The sequence below is a fragment of the Rhineura floridana genome, chromosome 3 (genome assembly GCF_030035675.1).
Source record: "Rhineura floridana isolate rRhiFlo1 chromosome 3, rRhiFlo1.hap2, whole genome shotgun sequence".
NCBI lineage: Eukaryota > Metazoa > Chordata > Lepidosauria > Squamata > Rhineuridae > Rhineura > Rhineura floridana.
In genome coordinates, this window is record NC_084482.1 from 33653056 (window position 1) to 33675900 (window position 22845).

Consider the following 22845-nt stretch of genomic DNA (forward strand, 5'->3'; position numbering starts at 1 on the left):
GGAGATTAGGCAGCCATCACGCAGCTCCACAAGCCCCACCCTGCTGCATTTATTTCGAGACATTTAAAGCCATGATTTCTTTTCAATGCCATTCTCCTTCCCCCCCCCAGAAATTCCTTTGACAGCATCTTTCCCCTCCACTTCATATCAAATGCCATGAGACTGTGCACTTTGGTTTGGGCACAATCCAGCAAGCGTTACTGCCATTGAAATCCCCTTCAATACTCTCAGAGGGGTTTCACTGAAGCTAACATCTGCTAAATAGTGCCCCCTGTATTTACTTATAAAAATAATTCCCAATGGTTTCTTATTTGAAACATTTTCCCCTGTGATTGGAAGCACTTTCATTTCAGAATGATATTTTGAGCAACTTTCTTCAATTACTGAAAGGAATTATTAAGTTTTATTATTCATGACTTATGAAGCTATCTAGCTATAGATAGCAACAGTGAACAGTGCTCTTTGATCTCTTCCCTCTTGGCAGAAACATATAAAATATTTCTTCAGAGTACAGACATCAAGACTTGCAGGCATCTGATTCCCAAGGGAGATTGTGTGAACATTTCCTTTGGTTCTGATCTGGAGGGATTCAAACTTTGCTTTGGATTTCTACTTCCATTGGGCCAAAAACTTCAAATTTTTACTTCACTTCATTTCACCACTTATATAGTTTCAGGCTGATGTTTTGTGCAAGAACATCTCAGTTGTCATGGGCTTCCCCCATTATTTTTCATGGTGTCATCCCCACGAGACCTCAAATGTAGGGATAAATAAATACATAATCATTCAAATGCCGTGTAGAATTAAAACACTTGGGCGTTTTCTCCTCTCTTGGTTCCTTGGCCTGAAGTCGCATTCTGGGCAACCTGCCAGCTTTAACACCTGCATAGCTAAACTACTTAGTTTGAACTAGTTCTCTCTTGCTGTCTCTCACAGAAGGCAGACGAGATGCTGTCTTCCAGAGAAGGTGGTTGGGCTGATGACCTTGATAAGCAAGGTCAGGTCACTGATAAGCTTATAAAAGGAGAGGAGTTTGCACAGCAAGCAACCAGTGCTTCTAAGCCTGGTTGAGGATGCTGCAACTGCTGGCAACAATCCAAGGTTTGATTCTCCACACTGGTGAGATAAATATTCATGTACTTTCTGGATAAGAATTAGAGGTACTGATAAAGGTAACAGAACACTGGAAGACAGCCTTAAAATATATTGCAATATAACTTGTTTGATTCTGACTTATTGGCTAAGGCCAACTATATGCATTCATGTAAAATATTAAGTGTTAAGATGTTTAAGAAATAAACATTATAAAGGTACTCCACTGTTGAACTCCCATTTATTTTCCTGATATCTCCCAAGTCCCAAGAATTCTTGGGGGAGGGGAATCTCCAACCATTATCTCGCCTATCCAGATGACTGCTGTTGGAAACTGTGCAAGCTTAGGTGACCGCAACGTCCGACACATTCTGTATATCCAGTGGGCAAAGGGGAGAATGTAAGAACCCTTGATCCTGTGTATTTGTAAGATAAAGGCCATCTTGCCAGTTTCACAGTGCATGGCTGTACCTCACACTAAACCTGCCTCCCTGCTATGATTTTGAGTCATAAGACTGTACCGGCAAATTGTTCCTTTGTCTAAAAAACAATATAGAAGAGCAGTTTGGAAAACGGCCTGCCTGCTTGTCAAACCGCCATGGGTAGATATGCCAAGAACTGAAGAACATGTATTTCTTCAGTGTATCAGTATTTAACAACAATCTCAAACTGACATTTAAACAGATCCCTGCTGCTATATTAAGTCATAAAATCATTACCTCAAAATAGTGTTAAATGCTCTAGTTATCTCACTTGCAAACCTATATGCAGAGTTGTATTCTGAAGCCTTAACTGTATGTTACACAGTTGCCTGACAACCCTTCCAAATTAAAAGCCACTTCTGGCATGGGTGAGTGCGGAAACAGTTGTGCGCATTTGCTGTGTTGCTTCTCCACTCCAATTCACCCTACCCATTGAAATGTATTTGAAAACCCTGAGGGTGTTGGGCACAAGTAGCTAGTTTAGAATGAGAGACTGGCAGCTAGAGAAAATGTCAAGCATCACCTATCCGGTCACTCTTCTGCTCCCTTATGCACACAACCCACAGGTTCATGTGCTCATCCCTCCCCCTCTTCTCCTCTGGCATAGGCACAAGATCTGAAGCATGTGCTTCTAAGTTACAGGCAGCTCCCCATTTCATCTAAACTGAAGAAAGTCTGGTTAATTTAAAGTTAAACTTAAAACAGTGGTTAATGAGTAAGTAAGGATCATAAACCATGGTTTGATTCTGGCTTCCTTGGACAAACCACAGTGTAAATTGGACTCCATTTCCTCTATTACTTTATTTTAATTTATACCTCACAGTTAATCCATTTTAAGAGCCCGTTAAAACTCCTGGAAGCTTGCCTTCCCTAAAGTATTCTAAATACTTCAGTGGTTCAGTAGGCTGTCTGAGAGCAGGCATGTAACATTCTTATGGGGTGTCTTGGGTTCAGCCCAAATGAATTAAATATTAAAAATAAAAAAGCAAAATGACAAATGCAACGCTAAAAGGAAGAAAATTAACACTCAGCATGATAACCTCTCACTTCTAGGGCAGGAATGGAGAACTTCCCATCAGCCCTGACCAGCATGGCCAATGGCCAGAGATCATTGGAGCTGAGGTCCAACAAGATCTGAAGTCCACACTTTTCCGACCTATTCTAGGGAAATTCCCATGCCCAAGAATGGGCAGCCACAATACATTGTGGGGCCTAGGCAGGGTGACAGAGGCAGTCATGTGCAGGGCCAGCTCCAGAGGGCTCTAAGCAAAGAGCCATCAGTAAACCACAAGCAAGCTGCTCCCCCGCTAGGCTTACCAGGAGGTCATTAGTACTTAATTCATGTGGTATTGCATTCTGGGGAAATTAAAATCGAAGCAGGAACAATTCTTGCCTTGAAAGCTTGGCTTTCCTCTCTGCATGGAGCATATACTCTGGGTATGCTAGCACTGGCCCGGTCCTCATTTGTAAACAAGAACACAAGTTCGAGGAGTCTGCTATTATGGCAAAGAAGCAGCAAAGCCAAGTAAGCTCCAGGCAGCCGATGGTTTCCAGCAGAGATGCTGCAGTTCCAAGGTGCAGAGTTCCAGATGAACACCTGGAAAGCCGAGAGTTCGAGTCACATGAAGAATCAGTCTGGGAATGCCCAGTATGTCTTTGTGATCAGGACTTGGGATCTCTAAAGTCAAGAATCTGTAAATCCTTAATGGACTCCTATAGGGAAGCACTATATCAAGAAGAGATTACTGAGGATTGCATGTTGAATTCTGCTTTGTCCTCCTCACATATGGGCAACAGAAGGTCATAACAATCCACTAAAGCCTACATTTGATAAAACATAATTAAGAGAACATACAGCTTTTAGCAAGCTATAAACATGACCTGCCATAAAACCCTATTATTTTATATTTAAATAACATTTATTTGCTGTGCATACTGATGTGGAGATCTCCTCATGCCATCTCAACACACTATTCCTTGCTCCTCACGAGAGAAGTACCATGCACAAAACAGTTAAGCAGGGTGCTTGGAGTTAGTTCTTTTGCCTTCAGCAGCTTATAGACTGGACTGGCATTTGTGCAAAACTCCCTTTAAAAAAATAACAACGCAAATAGAATAATTTGTATAGCTGTACTGAAAAATGAGAAAAACACATCAATGAAGTCAGTAAAATTATGCCTATGTGAAGGAATTGCAATCCAGAAAAAAAATATCCACTGTATGATGATTATACAGAGGGGTCCAAACAGGGCTCTTCTAGAAGCAGCCTTATGACACTTTTCTCCAAGGAGGTCAGGACTGTTACCTCTCTCAAAAAGGCATTAATACACATCCTGAACCGAGTTAGTCAGTCCCCTTGCCGTGAAGGTTGCACTATCCAAGAACCTTTTATTGATTGATTGATTGATTGATTGATTGTATTTGTATACTGCCCCATAGCCGAAGCTCTCTGGGCGGTTTACAGTAACTAAAAACATTAAAAACAAATATACAAATTTAAAACACATCTTTTAAAAACAATTTAAAAAATATTTATTTTTGCATGTCCTTAGGCTACAATAACTGAAAAACGTCGCATAAACCAAAATGAGATGGTGCTTGAGGTACATCTGTTGACTGCACTACAATTTCATAGCACCTAAGTTCCAACAGTTCAAACAATTTTATCTTCAAAATGTCTAGCAAACATACCACAGCATTTCTTTATTTTTGAGGGCTACCATACATTACCATGTGGGCCAGGTCCAAGCAGGTCATGAACCACTCAAAAATTCTCAGATGGATGACATCCTGAGGAGGTAATGGTAGCAGAAAAGTATCAACTCCTTGTTGTTGCCAGAATGCCAGAGTAGGCACAATAATGTGCTCTTACATGGGTTTAGTCTTACACATTTTTATATATATCATACATTCTAGCCATATTTCAGAATGTGCCACTGTTTCCTGCTCTCTAGTACACCAAGGAGCTGATGGGCCTCTGCCGTTTAAGAGAAGGTGTTTAGGAGTAATTGTCTTAATTGCCCAAGTCACCTCAGCATCCCACAGTTTCCTGGTCAGCAGTGGGGAACCTCCAGCCTCTGGGCTTAATTAGGCCTGGCACATGTCCCAGTTTGGCCTGTGAGGTAGTTTTCCCCAAACCACACTGACCTGCCCAACACCTGATGGTCATGTGTGATGTCAGGTGTGAAACAGGAAAAGATGTAACTGGGATCAGCTGCACATTCCCCATTGGGTGCCATGAGGAGTCCCTTTCAAGGTGCACTGCCAGCTGAGTGCATTTTCAAAGGAGCTTCTCTCAGCACTGATCATGTGTGGTGAGAAGGAGCCACTACGAAGGCCATTTCTGCTGCTCCCTCTGATGATCAGTGCTGAGTGGAGAGCCTTAGAATGCGCAGCACCAATCAGCTGATGGGCACTGAAAGGGAGTTCCTTTGAAGTCATCTTCTGATGTCATAACAACATCACCTGTCTGTTTAAGTCAGCCTTCGAGAGGTGGGAGAGGGAAGGATCTGGCCCACTAGCCAGAATCAGTTCTCCAGGAGCACCAGCCTAAAAAACTCAGAAGGTCCTTGGAATTATGTAGATTCCATCAGCCTTCAGGGACAGAACATTTCAATATGACTATCACCTTGCCAGAATGGCCACTACAGGCCTATACCTCATACAGCACATTATCTATGACAACAGAGTCACAGAGTATTCCCTCACAAACAGATCATTTGTATTATGCCCAATTGAGAACAAAATTAAAAGGGTGATATGTTTTGGGCTGGTGATATATTGAGAGAGCCTCATGGCTGTCATGGCAGCCACAATATCTTCTGCCACTCCAGAGAAGGCAGTCTTGGCATGAATGGTGCGATGTACAGCTTGAGGATGTTGACAAGGTGCTTGGACAGGTTCATGCAACCACCTCTGTGCTGGATCCTTGCCCTTCTTGGCTAATAAAAGCTAGCAGGGATGGAACAGCCGGCTGGGCCAGGGAAGTGATTAATGCCTCTCTGCGAGAGGGAGTGGTCCCTGGCTGCCTGAAAGAGGCGGTAGTGAGACCACTCCTGAAGAGACCCTTCCTGGACCCAGAAAATCTTAATAACTATAAGCAGGTAGCAAATGTTCAATTCCTGGGCAAGGTCCTTGAACGAGTGGTGGCAGGCCAGCTCGACACTCTTGGATGAGACCGATTATCTGGATCCATTTCAGTCGGGTTTCAGGCCTGGTTTTGGCACAGAAACAACCTTGGTCGCCCTGTATGATGACCTTTGTCGGGAGAGAGACAGGGGGAGTGTGACTCTGTTGATTCTTCTTGATCTCTCAGCAGCTTTCGATACCATCGACCATGGTTTCCTTCTGGGAAGACTGGCTGAGTTGGGAGTGGGAGGGACTGCATAGCGGTGGTTCCGCTCCTACTTGGTGGGTCAGCTCCAGAAGGTGGTGTTTGGGGAACATTGTTCGGCGCCCTGGATTCTCCAGTATGGGGTTCTGCAGGGGTCAGTTCTGTCCCCCATGCTGTTCAACATCTACATGAAACCGTTGGGTGCGGTCAACCAGAGTTTTGGAGTGCGTTGCCATCAGTATGCTGATGACACACAGCTCTACTTCTCCTTTTCATCTTCTTCAGGTGAGGCTGTCAATGTGCTGAACCAGTGCCTGGCTGCAACAATGGACTGGATGAGGGCTAATAAAGTGAGGCTCAATCCAGACAAGACTGAGATGCTGCTAGTGGGTGGTTCTTCTGACTGGATGGTGGATGTTCAACCTGTCCTGGTTGGGGTCACACTCCCTCTGAAGGAGCAGGTTCGTAGCTTGGGGGTTCTCCTAGAACCATCTCTGTCACTTGAGGCTCAGGTAGCCTCGGTGGCACAGAGTGCCTTCTATCAACTTCGGTTGGTGGCCTATCTGGACAGGGATAACCTGGCTTCAGTTGTCCATGCTCTGGTAACCTCCAAATTAGATTACTGCAATGCGCTCTACTTGGGGCTGCATTTGAAGACGATTCAGAAGCTGTAGCTTGTGCAAAATGCAGCGGCCAGATTGGTAACAGGGACCAGATGGTCCAAACATATAAAACCGATTCTGGTCCACTTGAACTGGCTGCCTGTATGTTTCCGAGCTTGATTCAAGGTGCTGGTTTTAACCTATAAAGCTTTCCATGGCTTGGGATCACAATACCTGACGGAACGCCTCTCCCAACACGAACCCACCCGTACGCTACGGTCAACATCCAAGGCCCTCCTCCGGGTGCTTACTCCGAGGGAAGCTGGGAGTCTGGCAACAAGGGGGAGGGCCTTCTCAGTGGTGGCCCCCAAATTATGGAATGATCTCTCTGATGAGGTGCGCCTGGCACCAATACTGTTATCTTTTCGGCGTCAGGTCAAGACTTTCCTCTTCTCCCAGGCAGTTTAGCATGTTTTTTTAAATTACTTTTTTTTAAAAAAATGTTTTTAACTGCGTATTTGTTTTTAATGTTTTTAAATTTTGTAAACTGCCCAGAGAGCTTCGGCTATAGGGCGGTATATAAATGAAATAAATGAATAAATGAATACTCTCAGAAAATTAGCCTGTGGGTCCTCAATGCCAAATCTGAGACAACATCTGTCACCAAAAGTAGGCAGTGGGGTAGTTGGTACATGAATATTCTGCCCATGCAAGAGAGATTTTCAATTATAACTGTCCTAAGACATTTAACATGTGAATCAGACCACATCATAGAGCACCAAAAAAAGACAAAACCTGCATCTTAAAGACTAGCTAGTTTATTGTGGCGTGAATCTCTGTAGATGATGGATGGTCTAACTCAGCAAATTGTCTTGCATATAAGGAAGCCGGTTCTTGCCCAAGGTAACTAGTTCATTATGGAATGTGCTAAGTCCCCAAACACACCCTTGTCATTCTTGGATGTGGGGGTGGGATAAGATAACAAAATTAACCATTTGGTGACATTTCCTGGGCCATGACATCATATGTATGAGCCTCGCATGAGGCTGTTAGAAAATCAATTAACTAGCTCAAGATACTCCTTTCTTTTGGAGTTCCTTTCTTTGGGTGGTGTCCATGCCCTGTGGCTCTGACTATTGTAAGTAATGCAACATTCACTGTACAAAATGGCAGATCACAGCACTGGAGGAGTAATTACTGTTTTCACCGTCCATCTTGTGCAAAACTCCAAATTATAAGGTGAGATATCACAGCAGCAAAGCACTGATCTGAGATAATTAATTCCAATAAAAATTCTTATCCCACATGCTGAATGATGACAGATGCCCTGATTGAAGTTCATTTTTTGAATATTAACATAGAAAAGCTTGCTGGGGCCTTTGAGACAAGAAAGCTGAATCAAAGCAAGGAGCGCTGATCCATATAGCAGCCCCCTGTGAGCAGACTTGTCTGTGCAAGAAGCAAGCAACAGAAGGTAAAGCTGCATGTCTCACTCAATAACATCCAAATTCCAGTGAAGAATGACTTTAGATAAGTTAAAACTGAATTCTCTGTTTGTGCTTTTGGAGGAAAACACTCTCTGCACAGGGCTGCTATAAATTATGCTGATCATTCATGGTATGGAACTGTTATAATGATACCAATATATCTATGCCTTTCCCTTGATATATACACTCTCTGTAATTGAGATCAGGGTGCAAGAAATAGCACTCATGTTGCCAAATGTTTTGGCTGCATTTCTAAAACCATTTAATATCAAATCTATCTGATCTGGATGGAACTGCTTCGAGTGTCTTTAGGGCAGTGACCTTTGTTTTCAAGCAAATATATCTTCAAAATGCTTCACAGTTGTGTTGAATACTCTTTCCTTTATATACAAAATGACTATTTTAAATACCAAAGGGTTGGCGTCTTTTCTATTGAGATCTTTGCAGATGAATATGGTTTTAGCACCTTGGACAGTTCTAAGGCAGGAAAGAACAGGTTAATACAGGCAAATAATTACAGTCTTCCCCAATCTGATGAGCTCCAGATCGTTTGGACTACAACTCACATAACCTCTGACCACTGCCCATGTTGGCTATGGCTAATGAAAGATGTAATCTAAAAACACTTGGAGGGCACCTGGTTGGGGAAGGCAGAGTTATTGTATTATAAGAAAAGGGAAGTGAAGCAGACGCACAAGTGAATCATAAGTATCACCTCAGAAGTTACAAGATAGAGAGGTGGAAAAGTTCTATGTTTGCATGTCAGAGGGGAAGCACAGATGCACTCATGCACGCTTTTTTCCCCAATGCTGCAATGTGCAAAACCACTATCCTACAACCTGGTAAAAATCCATTAATGCAGCCCTGTAGGATTCTACAAAACAATCTGATTCCTGGATGTCCACATGGCTAATGGAGATTTGCATGGGTTGCACATGGTTGACTTTCCTATAAATAGGAAGGAGGTATCCTAGAAAAAAAAAGGTATCTAACTTTCCATACAACAGCAATTTATAGCAAGTAGATTGCCTGGATAAGCCTACATTTATCTATACATTTCTATCCTGCCTCTTCACAGTGCTGAAGATATTTTACAAATGTTTAAAAAATCAAAATCATACCAGTTAAAGCATTGCAATAGTCACATGTGAGACAGCAGGTTAAACGGAAGCAGGTAAAATTTCTTTCAAAAAGCTATGAAAGTAACACTATTCCTCATATAACATTTCCTAATTAGTTGCTAAAATTGGACATTAACCTGGGAGATGGCACACAAGGGAAGCCCATGGACTACCTAACTCTGGCTTTAGAGGGATAAAAGCAGAAGTTCATTTCCTTACAACCTACACAAATGTCTGTGTTCAAGTCTATAACCACACAGCTGAGATCATCTTATTACCAAGGGATGATTCTGCTGTACTAACATAACACTGACCACATGTAATAATTGTTACTAAGCAGGGGAGTAAGTTTCATTGGTACTACCTGGGGAAGAAATGAGGAAGGTTAAGAAATACAATATGGGCTTCTGTTCTGACTTTGTATTTATATCATCCTTTTGGATGCTGCCTTATGGTGAATCTTTCTTTCAAATGCGCCCCATGCAAATAAAAAAATCATAAGAATAAAATGCAGATAAAAATCATATTAAACCAAGACCTGAAAGATAAATAAAAGCAAATATCTCCAACAATGTCTTAGGACTGGGCTGGAGAACCTCTTATGGTATCAACTATTAATCATAGCCACTGACAGGAATTCACAGAACTATGTATCATTTCCTATGCTCATATCAGCCGAGTCACTTCATCTGAATTCTTGATGACTGCAAAACAGTCAAATGTCTCCGAATGAGATTGTTTATACTATTGCCTGCTATAATGACATGGCTGTATTTTCCCCCAAAATGGTTTTAACATGTTCACCCTTAGTGAGATGTCGACAGACCTTTCCACTTTTGCAGAGGATCCCAGTACTTTTTCGCTGACCATCTAAAATGTACCAAATTGATTGTCTCAGGTCTCAGTCAAGAAACCACTCCAAACAAAGGTAAAATAATTCCTACTTTGGTCCCTTTCCTCAGATCAGTGGAAGGGAATCTGTTCCAGCCCAGGGGTGTATTTCCTTGTGGGCAACCTTCCATAGCTGAATTATAGCTATGGGCAGGGCCAGAGGCAAACGTGGGCAAAGCAACATTCTTGCCTTTATATAGTAGGCCACATTTCAGCCACAAGAAAGACAGAGGTTCTACACACAAACACCTCTCTCTCTCTCCATCCAGGCAACCAAGTGCAAGGACACATTCCAACCAGGCAAAATGCACTTTAAGAGTGTGTGGAGCAGGGCTCGTGAGGCGTTTTCTGGGGAGAGGAGTGTGTGGCCTGGGAAGAGTCCTGAAGGCCAGATAGAGATGATTAGAGGACTACATTTAGCCTGCTGGCAAGAGAAGTTTACCACCTTTGCCTTAGCTATTAGTATTTAGGTTCCTTTCAAAAAATGAGAACACTAATGTAATTCAGAAAAGATCTCAGACTATTATTCACCTTACAAATAAAAAATAAAAATAACAACAGTGTGTCAAAGAAGAGTAGAGCCAGTAAGGCTCCAAATGCTTTGGTTATTAACATGCTTGTGGGTATTTTCCCAGGGTATGGTCTGAAGGCACGTGAAGACACCGCCTTGCTGAAGCTAAGCAAGTTTGAATCAGGTCAGTGCTTGAATGGGTGACTGCCTGGAAACCACATGTATACCACATTGGGTTCCATGATGGAAGAAAGATGGGATAAGAAATTACAATCAATATTTCTAAGCACCCTTAGGATGCTCCCTTGTTTCTTCCACTTTCCTCAACAGCAGCATTGGCACAGACTCCACCCATGTGGCTTGTGCATTTCAAATACTACCAGACTGGTGTGGGACCTGATCATGCAGAAGTAGAAACCATGCCACTTGTGAAATGTGCAGTTGGCTCTATAACTATGGCCCAGTAGTGGACTCTGATCAAGTAAACTTAGATTTGAATCCCTGCTTAGCCATGAAGCTTACAAGGTGGTTTTAGGGCCAGTCACTGTCACTCAGCTTAGCCTATCTTACAGGGTTGTTGTATGGATAAATTGGGATATCCCACGTAAGCTACCCTGGATTCCTTAAATAAAAAGTGGGTAAGCAAATGTGTTAAATGAGGGAACTCACTCATTTCCAAATTATGTTTCCAGCACTTATCAGAGAAGATGGAACTTTTGAGAAAAATGGTTAGACTAGCTCATGATCTTCGAGGAATTTTCACGAGGGCCACATTCAAGTATGTTTGCTTTTTGCTCAAAACTGAGAAAATTGTTGAAGTTCACTCTGCTACCTAGGTCCCGTTGTAAATAGCTAATCTTTTCTCCCAAACTGTCAGTGAGTGGCATTTACTTTTAGAAGGTATTTTGATACACTTCACAAAAAGCACTTTTCAGGTCAGCTACAAGCTTTTCACAAAGGAGAGGCCAGAAGGCCAGACTCTCTGAGGCGCTGCCTTGAACAATCTCAAAACTGACTATCAGGCAAGTTTCAAATAATGGGCCTCATACAACTTCTCATGGCCTGGGGTTATAAAAACAACCTATGTGAAGACATGCACTGCAGGAAAAGAAAGCAATAGGACACTGTACTTGCACAGAGTTCAATATCTACATTTTTCCTCACACACAAGGAAAAGAGAGCAATTCTTGCTTTTATATTGGAGTCTCTCCAGTAAATGCTATTCCTCAAAGCAATGCCATGCTATGCCAATGCATGTTATTGTGTAGGATATAAAAGCACATTTCTGGAGGAATATGACTGAACCAACTCCTAAAGGGCATCTGCCCCAGTATACAAAAAGTAAAACGAAACATTTAACAGGGACTGAAGTCCATCCAAATGGACTGTGGTCCTTTTTTGCAACTTTATTTCAGTTGCTGAAGATGCTTTCTTTCTTTCTTTCTTTCTTTCTTTCTTTCTTTCTTGTTAGCAGAGTTTGCATTGACTATAGGTGCTCCATGCAATCCACTGGATCACTTTACAGGAGGAAAAGATACACACACCCTCCAGCCTTGGTGTACAGACTAACATTGTTCTGTCAGTCAAGCATAGTTTATAATTTTAATTGGGCCATCAATTGCCCATTACTCTAAGTCAAACTTATAGGCAATGGGGCAGACCTGTGTGCTCTTAATATATATAATGTCAAAACCTTTAGAAAAGTTTGACATTGTTTGTACTTTGATTTTATTGTACTATTTTTAAAAAAACTGGAATTAGAGATGCTAGCAAAATAGGCTCTAAAACAAAAATGAAATTGGGGGTTTTCTTCTGGCACAACTTCTGACAAATTTGGTGAAAGTATTAGGATTTGAAAAGAGCCAAAGAAATCCCTGGGGGAGGTGGTGTTGCACATGCCTGTGTTCACTTTTAAACAACCACATCTGGCATAATAAGGACTAAGACACCATTTTGCCAACACCACAAAAACTCAATTTAGATGTAATGGGAAACCATGATATTTACAACCTGATGTGCATTGATAACATCTCCAGCAATTGATGGTATACCAATCCATTGTCTGAGCCTAGTGAGGACTGAAATCCCTGCTCCCATGAGTATGTCCCAAAGGCCACAGGGAGCGAGTTTAGTTTTTATGTGCTCCCCCTCCTCCTTCAGCATGGCCATTAGCATGAGGCTGGAAACATTTGTTTCCATTTATTTATTTTATTCATACATGCATAAAATTTACATCCCACCCTTTGTCAAACCCTCTGCCCTAAAATTTAACAGATATTTCTCCAACCCCCAAAGCCATAAAAAAAACCTTCCAATTTTTCAGGGGGAGAGGAGAATCTCCCCATAAAGGTAATTTTAGCCCATCATTTGTTAAAACCAGTGGATTCCACATACTGCATTTGTCCACATATACATGTACCCAAAGATGACTAGAACTGCTCCTAGGTCAAAATAAACCATTTCATGGGAACCAGCAGTTATGGGTATTTTTCATTGTTTGCTAATTCAAGGGCTTCCAAGGTACATTCAGGAGGCTAGTACTATGGACTGACATTTGAAAATCATGACTTTCAGGCCTACAAAAAAAAGTTGGTTGATACAATGCACACATTCGGTATGATACAGGGAAGGGACAACATATGCTTTGCTTGCATAAGGTACCAGGTTCAATCGCTGTATTATCTAGCTGAAAAAAACAAGGATGAGATAGCAGGGGAAAATCCAGATTTCCAGGATGTTCCAATATATGCCCTCCAAGGCCATGCACAAATGACTTTGTTTTCTACAAAACTCATATGCCAGAGGTATCCAATTTCCTACCATTTACATGACCACCAATTCCAGGATGAAAGAGCCTTTAATCTTGCTAGTCATTGTGGGCTCTCTTGCAACTCACTTCTATCTTTGCTTCAGCCTCTGAACATCTAAACAAATCAGAGGATGATGTGAATTCGGGAGTTATCATCCCAGAATAATTGGGTAAACAAACCCTTAGTCACTGTGATCAAAACAAGAGTAAGAAACCATTTTTGTCTGGCATAAGTAATAACCTGTGGCAAAGGTATGTACAGTGTAATAAGTTCTCTGATCAAAGGGTTAGCTCATAATTTACACAGCAAGCACATATGTCCTGTATAAGCTGGTGTGGCAGCATTGAAGACCGTGAGTGTGGTGTGAGTGTGGACTGGGGACCCACAATGGGCATGTGCCAAGGAAATGTGGACTTATTGCTGCTCTGATATGTGCCCACCACATATTCCAGAGAGGAGGGAAAACTGCATCTTCCCTTCCGGTTTTATAGCATTTAAAGCAGCAGATATCAGTACACATATGTCCAAAATTTTCTCATTCCCAAATATCTAATTCTCCTGAGAAATTCCAATAGCTTATGGAAGCTGAATCTCTACTGAATATATTCACCTTCCCAAGAAAGTGCACTAATTTGGGTGTGAGCAAAGACAATGGTTTCCTGTCACACTGCAATTGTCAGTTTACTCAGCACTGCTAAGATTGTGTATCACTAAGCACTGCTTCAATGAAAGTTCATTTTGCATACATTTAAGCTCTAACAGACCTGTCAGACTGCACTTTTGTGTTGCATTTCCATTTAATGTCAGCCTCTGCATCTTTTTCTCTTTACACCCATGTTCACACACACACAAAGTGTGTTTGTGTACACACACACACACACCCTAACAACTGAGGATTACACTAAAAGTATCCAATGATTTGAGCTCTAGTCCATGAAAGCTTATGCCATAAGAAAATGTGCTAGTCTTGAAGGTAATAAGAGGATGTTGCATAAACTAAGGAAATAAACCTTGAACTTTTGAATAATCAGTATAGTCTAACTGAAGCAAGGTCAGCATCCTGTTCTCTCTTTGTACAGAATCAGTCTCTTGTTCCTTCATCTGGGATCATTTCTTTCTACTCTTGTGGCTGTAGTTTTCTGGAAAATTCTCAGAAGTATCAAAGATTAAGTCTTTTCTAAGCTCACTTGAAGGAACAGCCCCACAGATTTCAGTACGGATTGGATGCTCACAATTACGGGCTTTTTTGTCTCTCCCTTGATTTCACATAAGAGGCTTAAGATGTATGGTTGAAAAAAATAATCAAGGAAGTTAGAAAGCCATAAGGACTTCCAAATGAGTCACGATGCATCTTCTGCTAAAGTGAAAAATATGGTGCTGATCTGATGTTTACTGTACTTCTTATCTTTGTTACAATGCACAGGTGAGTATGTATCAGTACTTCTCAGTCTGTTAAACATAAGATCAAATAGTAGAATAGCATATATGCCAGAAAACAGCAGCTATCCACACAACTATTGGACTAAAAATTTAGCACCTACCTGGAACAAAGCTTCCCTGGACCACCTCCTTATAAGCCCACCAGCCTTCATGGATTTTTGGTGAATTCTGCTGAGCTGAGGAAAGAAAAATGAAAACAATAAAAACAGGGAAATGCATTATTTTAACAACCACAGGGCTTTTAGTCTTCTATCTATATTCCATTCACAATGTCCAGAAAATACAAAAAGGGTTATTACTGTCTTCTTCAGAACTGACAAGAGGTCTATGAGGCTTACATGCAAAGACAACATCAGAATTAGTTCAAAAAGACCTCTTGAACTTTTTCCTTGAATTTAACCTTCATCCTGACGTTTAAAAAAAAATCATACTTGCCTTACTGGGAGTATATTTGGATCCCAATGAGATTTCTGATGAAAGGATAGGGTCACTTTGTACCCCAAAGGACCCCACCCCCTTTACTTTTTTGGTTACCACAAGTGTACTTGACACTACCAAAGCACCTTGAGCTAAAAAAGCTCTTATTCAGAGGAGGTAGTATATGTTGGCTCCTACTCCATGCATATTGAGTAAACTGGACACATAACAACAAACAAACTGGCTGAAATATGGGGACACAGTACAGGTTCAAACTTTTGACAATGGTCTAGGAGGGCATCCTGTAGGTCTACCAATGTGTAAATTACACAATGAAAAGTGCACCTGGAGGTCCAAATGGACCCCAGAAGCCAGGATGAAGGCTAAAGGCCCTCCTATGCACTCGTCAAAATACAGCAAACCCTGAAATCAAAAGCAAACACTGAACTGCCCAACACAGAAAAATGTGCAGCTTACCTAGGTGCAAATACTACCTCAAATTTGCATCTTTAACCAATGCTGATGAGTAGCAGCAAGAGCTGGGTTACAATACTAACATCTGCAGAAAAAGTCAATCAAATATTGAAGTTATGTGTGTTACATGTGTGTAGGGGGCAAGTATGGTGAAAGGAGCTATGCGGCCATGAGGTCTGAGTCTCCACCACCAAACCTGCACTGCTCCTCTTGCCTCTGCTGCCACCATTGTCACGCTAGGCAAAATTCCTCTGTCAGGAAGTGATCAAGGTTCTAAACTGCACGCCTAGAAAAGGCTCTACAATGTAGAAGTTACGTTTAATATGCAGGAAAATTGACAAAAATACAAAAATAATTTTCTTCCCTGCTTATGAGCTTTCCTGCTGAACAAGAAAGCCAGGTTATCATGGTTTATGCTAAATGCCTTGAACATTTTCCTTGAATGTCTTGAAAGTGCAAATGTCTCGACTTCCGGGAAGGGTGACTTCACTTGTGCCTGCTTTTGAGACGGGCTCCTGCCTCAGAAGAAGCTTATTCAGATATAAATCAGTCAGAACATTTTTTTTTTTTTGACTGATGAAATTTCTCCCGGGCAGGGAGAAACGTAGAGATCAACCTCAAAAGCCTGTTTTTGTTGGCAGGACTGGATTTCATTAATTTATGAGAAAAGGTCCAGCCAGCAATGCCGGACGGACTTCCGAACAAGCTCTATCTGATTAATGCGACACGTTTATCTTTTCTTCAAAGAGAAAACGGACTAACAGGCAAGCACCCTTCTTTCTATATTTTTTTTTTACTTGGTTTAAATTGTTGCAGCAAAAAGAGATTTGTCAAATGAATCAGTTTAAAGAACTTCTGGGTGAGCTATAACTCTTCTCTGTTATTCACGAAATTAACAGCTTATCTCTGTTTCTATTGCAAAAAGCTGTCCTGGAAGTGCATTCTAAAGATATAAACAGAAGAGGGATTTCTATTCCGAGGAGAAAAAAATAAAAAATATGAACTTTGGAACATTATATTGTCTGGGACTATTCTCTTTTTGGTCTATTTTATTTTGACGAATCTGCTTCTTCACGACGCCACTAACTGTTTTGACGCTGGGAACTAAATTTGTTTTGTATTCTTGAACATAGAGAGATAAGGCAGGCTGCTCGGTTTATACTGTGATGTCATCAAGCCTGGAATATTAACCCAATTGTTGCTGAAATAAGAAGTGGTTCTTCTTTATTTTTGTTTTGTTTTGTTTTCGTGGTTTTAAAAATGGCAATCAAGAAAGTGGCTGAGAATCTGGAAGTAATTATGTTTCAGAAAATAATGGATGAGATTGAGATAATGAAACAAACCCTGCGACAGGGCAGTAAGGAGCTGAAAATTGAACTGAGCAAAATGACGCAGGAGCTTAAAGAAATAGGGGATCCTGTGAGAGAGGAGAATGAGATCAGAGATGAGAAAAGAAAAAATAAAGGGAAGATACAAGCCCTGGAGATTGGAACAAATGTGGAATTGGAAAAAGATCTGGAGTTTATGGATATTAGAAATAAAATCTACTGTTTGGAATTTAACGTTATCTCTGAAGAAATTAATGAAGATATTAGAGATAAAGTTATCAATGGCTTGGATAATCTTCTGGACTGGAATGACGTGATGGAGCTTGATATAGAGAAAATCTATGGAATTAACTGCAGCCATGTGACAATGGAAAAACTCTCAAGAGATGAGCCAGTGCATTTTGTAAAAAAGAAGAACAGAGATATGACTTTACAACAATATTTCAGCAACTTATTCAGAATCGATGGCAAGAAAATATTTGGGATAGAGGAAATTCCCATCAGACTCTTATTATATGACTATGGCTATGACAGCAAGATTATTATGGAATACTGATAATGGAAGATTGGACACTGAAATTACTGGACTTAACAGGACTATTGAAGATGGAAGATGGAATTAATATGGATAATGGAATAATGGCTATTGAAATTATTGGACCTAACAGATTTTGATGAGATGGATTAATCGATATGTTTATTTGGACTATGGTTATGACAATAAGATTATTATTATTATTAACGAGATGGATTAATCGACATGTTTATTTGGAGAAAAATTGATAGATATATTTCTTAAAGAATTGAAACCTCTCTTTGACTTTTTGTGGAAAGAATAAAGTAATGTTTATGAGATTTGATGATTAATTAAGATAACTACTGGAGGAAAGTGATTTTATAATATAATTTAAGAGACAGGATTGTTATATATTGTAGACCTATAACTGATCTGCGACAAATGGGAAGTCAACATTTTATTTTTTTGTTTAATCATTTTTGTTTTGTTTTGTTTTTTGTCTTTGAATGTTTTATGATTTTGTTTTGTATGTTTTATGAAAATTTGAATAAAAAAAAATTATTGTGAAAGTGCAAATGTCTCAGAAAGGAGGCAATGACCTAGCTATGCTGTCAGTGCTCTGTATTTATAAAATCTTTACCAGATGAACAAGCATCAAGTTAAACATACTAAAAAGAAGCTCAGAGGGGGAAAAGCTAACAACCCAATCCTAAACCATGCCGTGCCAGCAACTATGCAGCACAGACAGGCTCACCAAGGACTGCTAATATTCTGTTAGGACTGCAATGAGGCTAGATATGTTAGAGCAAATGCTCAGGATTAGGGAGATAGTGACACTGTCTTAAGTTCACTTAAAATAATGCAGGGAGGAAAAAAAGCACTGCCAGAAACAAAGCTGAATTATAGGAGCTGACAAGAATGCTAAGGTGACATCTGTGCCTCCCCAAGCAGGCAAATTGGGGAGCTGATAGCCAAGGGTATATTCTTCTATGAACCTTGAAAGCTCTACATTTGACACCAGCCCTGGGAAAGCACACTTGAGAAAAATGTGCATGAACATGGCTGACATGAATTTGCACTCTGCCATGCCATGCACTGAAGCACAGTCTGAAGCTACCAAGCAGAGTTTGACATTCTCCATGGAATGAAAGGAGAAATCTCGATTTTGTAGACACATGATGAAGGGATGGAGGGGGTGGGGGAAGGCATGTGGTACTGAAAGATTTCTTTCACACTTCCAACTGGTCTCATTCAAAAGGCCATGAGGTCTCGCAAGATGAGCAAGAAAGATAGATATTTGCTTTAAATCTTAATCTACACTAAAAATGGATTAGCAACAAAACTCCCCAAACGCACAGAGCTGCGATATGAAAGTGAGACAGCCAGATGAATGCTCGTTGCCGAGCATCCTGCCCCGTGCTCACATCCCACAGTGGGCCTAAGCTATTTAATCTCATACTCATCTGGAAGGATGGCAGGATGCCTCCCTCCCTCCAAAGCATGCCTGACCTTACAATTAGGCTACTGATGTCAGCTACCAAGAAGAGCTTTAAAAATAGAAAACCTGCTCATATCATTTCCCTTACATGCCTGTTTTATAGAAATGCATAGCTGTGACACAGCCACAAAGGCATCCTGTTTGAACAGACAGAGCAACCCCATCCTATGCTGTGCTACATCAGCTGTAATTCCATTATTACTGCTTGGAGAAATATATCAGTCAAGTGGGGCTGACCCAAATGATGACTCCATCGAGGTTAAAAGAACTGCCATGAATTTGGCTGTTGCCGAAGGAGTAGCATTGATGTTGCAGTCCCAGTCCAATATTTTGAGTTGCAAACTTGCAATGCTACAGCGTGATAATGCAGTGGGCCAAGTTCATCACACCCTTCCAGACTATATTAGCAGGCCAGTCAGACGAATTTAAGATTAAATGGCTGCTGGCCGATATAGACAAATTTGTTACATACAGGGTAGCCCTGTTCGCATTAGCTGCAGCGAAGATCAGAATGGCCTTCTCAAAACAAATTAGCACCAACAGCAAAGGGGGGACCACCTGAGTACACTCCCAATTTAAACAAATGTAGCAAATTTTACTACTCCTGTCACTACTTTTATCAGCTTTTGAAAGCCCAGGGTTTTACCTAAGCAACATTGGATTGAAATCTAATGTTCTACAAATGTTTTAAACATGTTTTACTGTATGTTTCTATATTGTTACTTATATTGTAATGGCCATTGGCTAAAAACAATAACAATAAAGATACTAGATACTAGATAAAGAAGATAATGCAGTGGTTTCACAGCTCTTGTGCCTGATCATACACAATTACTTACCAACACAACATCTCAGTAGACTTGAGCAAGTCCTAATATTATCTGGTTTCAACGTTATCCATGTGAAAAATGGGTAAAAAATGCCTTATCCTAATTCAAATATTTGTGTCCAACTATCTTCTTGCTATTAGATTTACATCAAGGTCATGCTGAGAGTCTTCTTGATTAAGGAAATAACAGCACATCAAATTCTTAAAAATAATGATGAGGCCAATGATTTATGCCATCAGCCCTTTGTTGAATGGATAGGGTCTCCAATGTGGCACTTGTGTGGTGGGAAATGGCTTCCCTGGCACCCTCCAAGAATCTCATGCTGAGGTGCTGAACATGATTACCTTTTTGGGGGGGGGGGGCTCCTGAATGTACATAGAGTTGAAAAGGAAGTTGAAAAAGTGACACTTCCCTACTTCCTCTTTTAGCTCTATGTTTCAACAGAAACTGGGAGCAACAGAAGGTAGGTGGAAAAGAACAGGAGCGACGGGGAATAATTTGGGATGATGGGAGGAGGTGCCACAGATGTCAGGAGGTGGGGGTAATCAATGCAGGAACAGGAAAGGAAATAAGGATGCTCACCAATCATACGAGAAAAAATGCTGAAAGCTTCTCTTTCCAAATTTGGGATGTTCCAATATCATGCAATGCATTACAGAGTTGAAATCACCATTCAAACGTGCCTCAATAAGAAATCAAAGTAGCAACATGTATTATTTTCTTTAAAAATAATCCTGCAAAGAAAAAAAGAAGAAGTCCTTCCTCTGACTTTACTAGGCTTTGGATCAGTCAGTTCATGAAATTCAGTAAAATAATTACTTCTGCTTAAGAGGCTTGTCCAACTATACAACATTTTCTACAACCACAAGTTTATTTATTTGCTATGTCAGACTTTTCCTACCCGCCTGCTCTTTGGCTGTCAGTGAAAGACTGAGTATGTTATTGATCTGAGGGACCATCAATCAAGCAGCTCTCTTTTATGCACACAAAACAGTAAACAAAAGTGCAGCAGCTTCATCAATGATGGATTTCACAACTGTACTGTATGACTTTCTTAAACTGCAGGTAGAATCTCTTGTTCATTCTGATGTAGCCTTTGACCAACACCATCATATGAGAATTTAAGGTTTTAGTATGCAGAAGCAAGCTATGAGGAAATTTGCCCCAATTACAGAGTATGATAAATATAACCTTGTTCTAACATACCAGTCCTGCACATAGTTACATACATGTCAAGTGTCATAAAAATCAAGAATGATCTGTCTAGGTGTATGAATAAGATCACAGCCTAAATGGTGATCCCCTGATCAAAGAATAGCTAATGATTAAAGAGCAGCAAAGGGGCTTCAAAATACTCTAAGAAATTAGTGGGGTTAGAAAGTACACAAATATATTTGCTAAATGATAGATTATTACATGACACATTGACAGTGAAGAAAATTACCACAGCCATTGCATGTTCCATCATTTTAAATGCTGCCCTCATTAAGAAGTGGCTTTTTGTACTTGAATCAGACATCAGCAAAACAATAGCTTTAATTAAGGCAAACTATTGTTTAAAACTGAGCACACAACCTTTTATATCAGGCAGAGCTCTATCTCAAACAAGATGTTCCTTTCGGATATCCAGTCTAAGGAAAATTATTTACTGCTGCTACAGTACTATTAAGATCCTCCGTGGTGCAGACTGGTAAGCGGTGGTAACGCAGCCAAAGCTCTGATCACGGCTGGAGTTCGATTCCAACTGAAGGAGGAAGTCGAATCTCCGGTAAAAGGGGTCGAAGTCCACTCAGCCTTCCATCCATCCGTGGTTGGTAAAATGAGTACCCGGCATATGCTGGGGGGTAAAGAAAGGCCGGGGAAGGAACTGGCAATCCCACCCCATATATAAGGTCTGCCTAGTAAACGTCGCAAGACGTCACCGTAAGAGTCGGAAACGACTCGCACTACAAGTGCGGGGACCCCTTTACCTTTTACAGTACTATTATATACTGTACAGGGTGGATTCAACTAAGTAAAAGTGCTACCGTGACAGGACTTTCCTCCCTCTCCTCTGCACACACCCCTAAATCTGTTTTGGGGTTCCCCAACTTTCTGGAGCAGATTTGGGGATGGTGCAGAGTGTGCGGGGGGGGAGAATCCCACTGCACTACCATTAATCCTTGTGCTAGCACCATTATTCAGTTGAATTTCTCCCACAGAGTTTAAATAACATTATTTAATGTACTGTATATATGCCACTCTTTATTAAAAATCACAGTGGTTTGCAGAATGAAACCATAGAACACAAAGCATCTAAATATAAACAATACACTAAAACCAATAATCTCCAAAACAGCAGCAAACATGACACCATCCACAAGCATCCTAAAGCAACAGATGTACTACGGTTTAGAGTGTTACAGATCCCCTGCCCCGATCAGCTTGCAATCTATGAGTGATATCGATCATTAGTCACACTCAGAGCAGATGCACAGAAGTCAATGGACTTGAATTCATTATTTCAGTGGGTCTACTCTGAATATGACTTAGTTGGCTACAATCCAATATTTAGGAAATAGCTAGAGGGAAGGCAGAGGGAAGAGTAACAAAGAACCTGCAGGACCCCCTTCTTACCCAGACATTAAGATCTGCTTCACAGGCCCTTCTCAGGGAGTCTTTGCCTTCCAAGATTAAGCAGTTGGTGACTGGGGAGAGAGGCCTTCCCAGTGGTAGTGCTCCTTTGGTGGAATACCCTCCCTAGACATGATGTTGACATGTTAGCATAACTTATCAGTCAGGTGTCAAGGTATGATTTCTTTAGTCACTAACAGTGCAGTCCTATACATGTCCACTCAGACATAAGCCCCAATCAGTTCAGTGGGACTAACTTACTAAGACTTTGCATGATCATCCTCTGTTTCTCTAAGGTTTAATTGCTCTGCTGGTTTTGCATCCTAAAGCAACAGATGTACTACGGTTTAGAGTGTTACAGATCCCCTGCCCCGATCAGCTTGCAACCTATGAGTGATA

General features: G+C 40.9%; 1 protein-coding gene across 4 annotated transcripts in view; it reads right to left on the bottom strand.

Moving 5' to 3' along the window:
- The window catches only part of CA10 (carbonic anhydrase 10), a 463009-nt gene that overhangs the window by 363048 nt on the left and 77116 nt on the right, over positions 1 to 22845 (bottom strand). For 2 of the 4 annotated variants that reach the window (XM_061615291.1, XM_061615290.1), the window contains exon 3: positions 14871 to 14945. In XM_061615291.1, coding sequence (XP_061471275.1) covers positions 14871 to 14945 — 75 coding nt within the window. Of the gene's footprint in view, positions 1 to 14870; positions 14946 to 20415; positions 20568 to 22449; positions 22477 to 22845 lie in introns of those variants that run through there. The other 2 variants (XM_061615293.1, XM_061615292.1) reach the window with 2 other exon arrangements.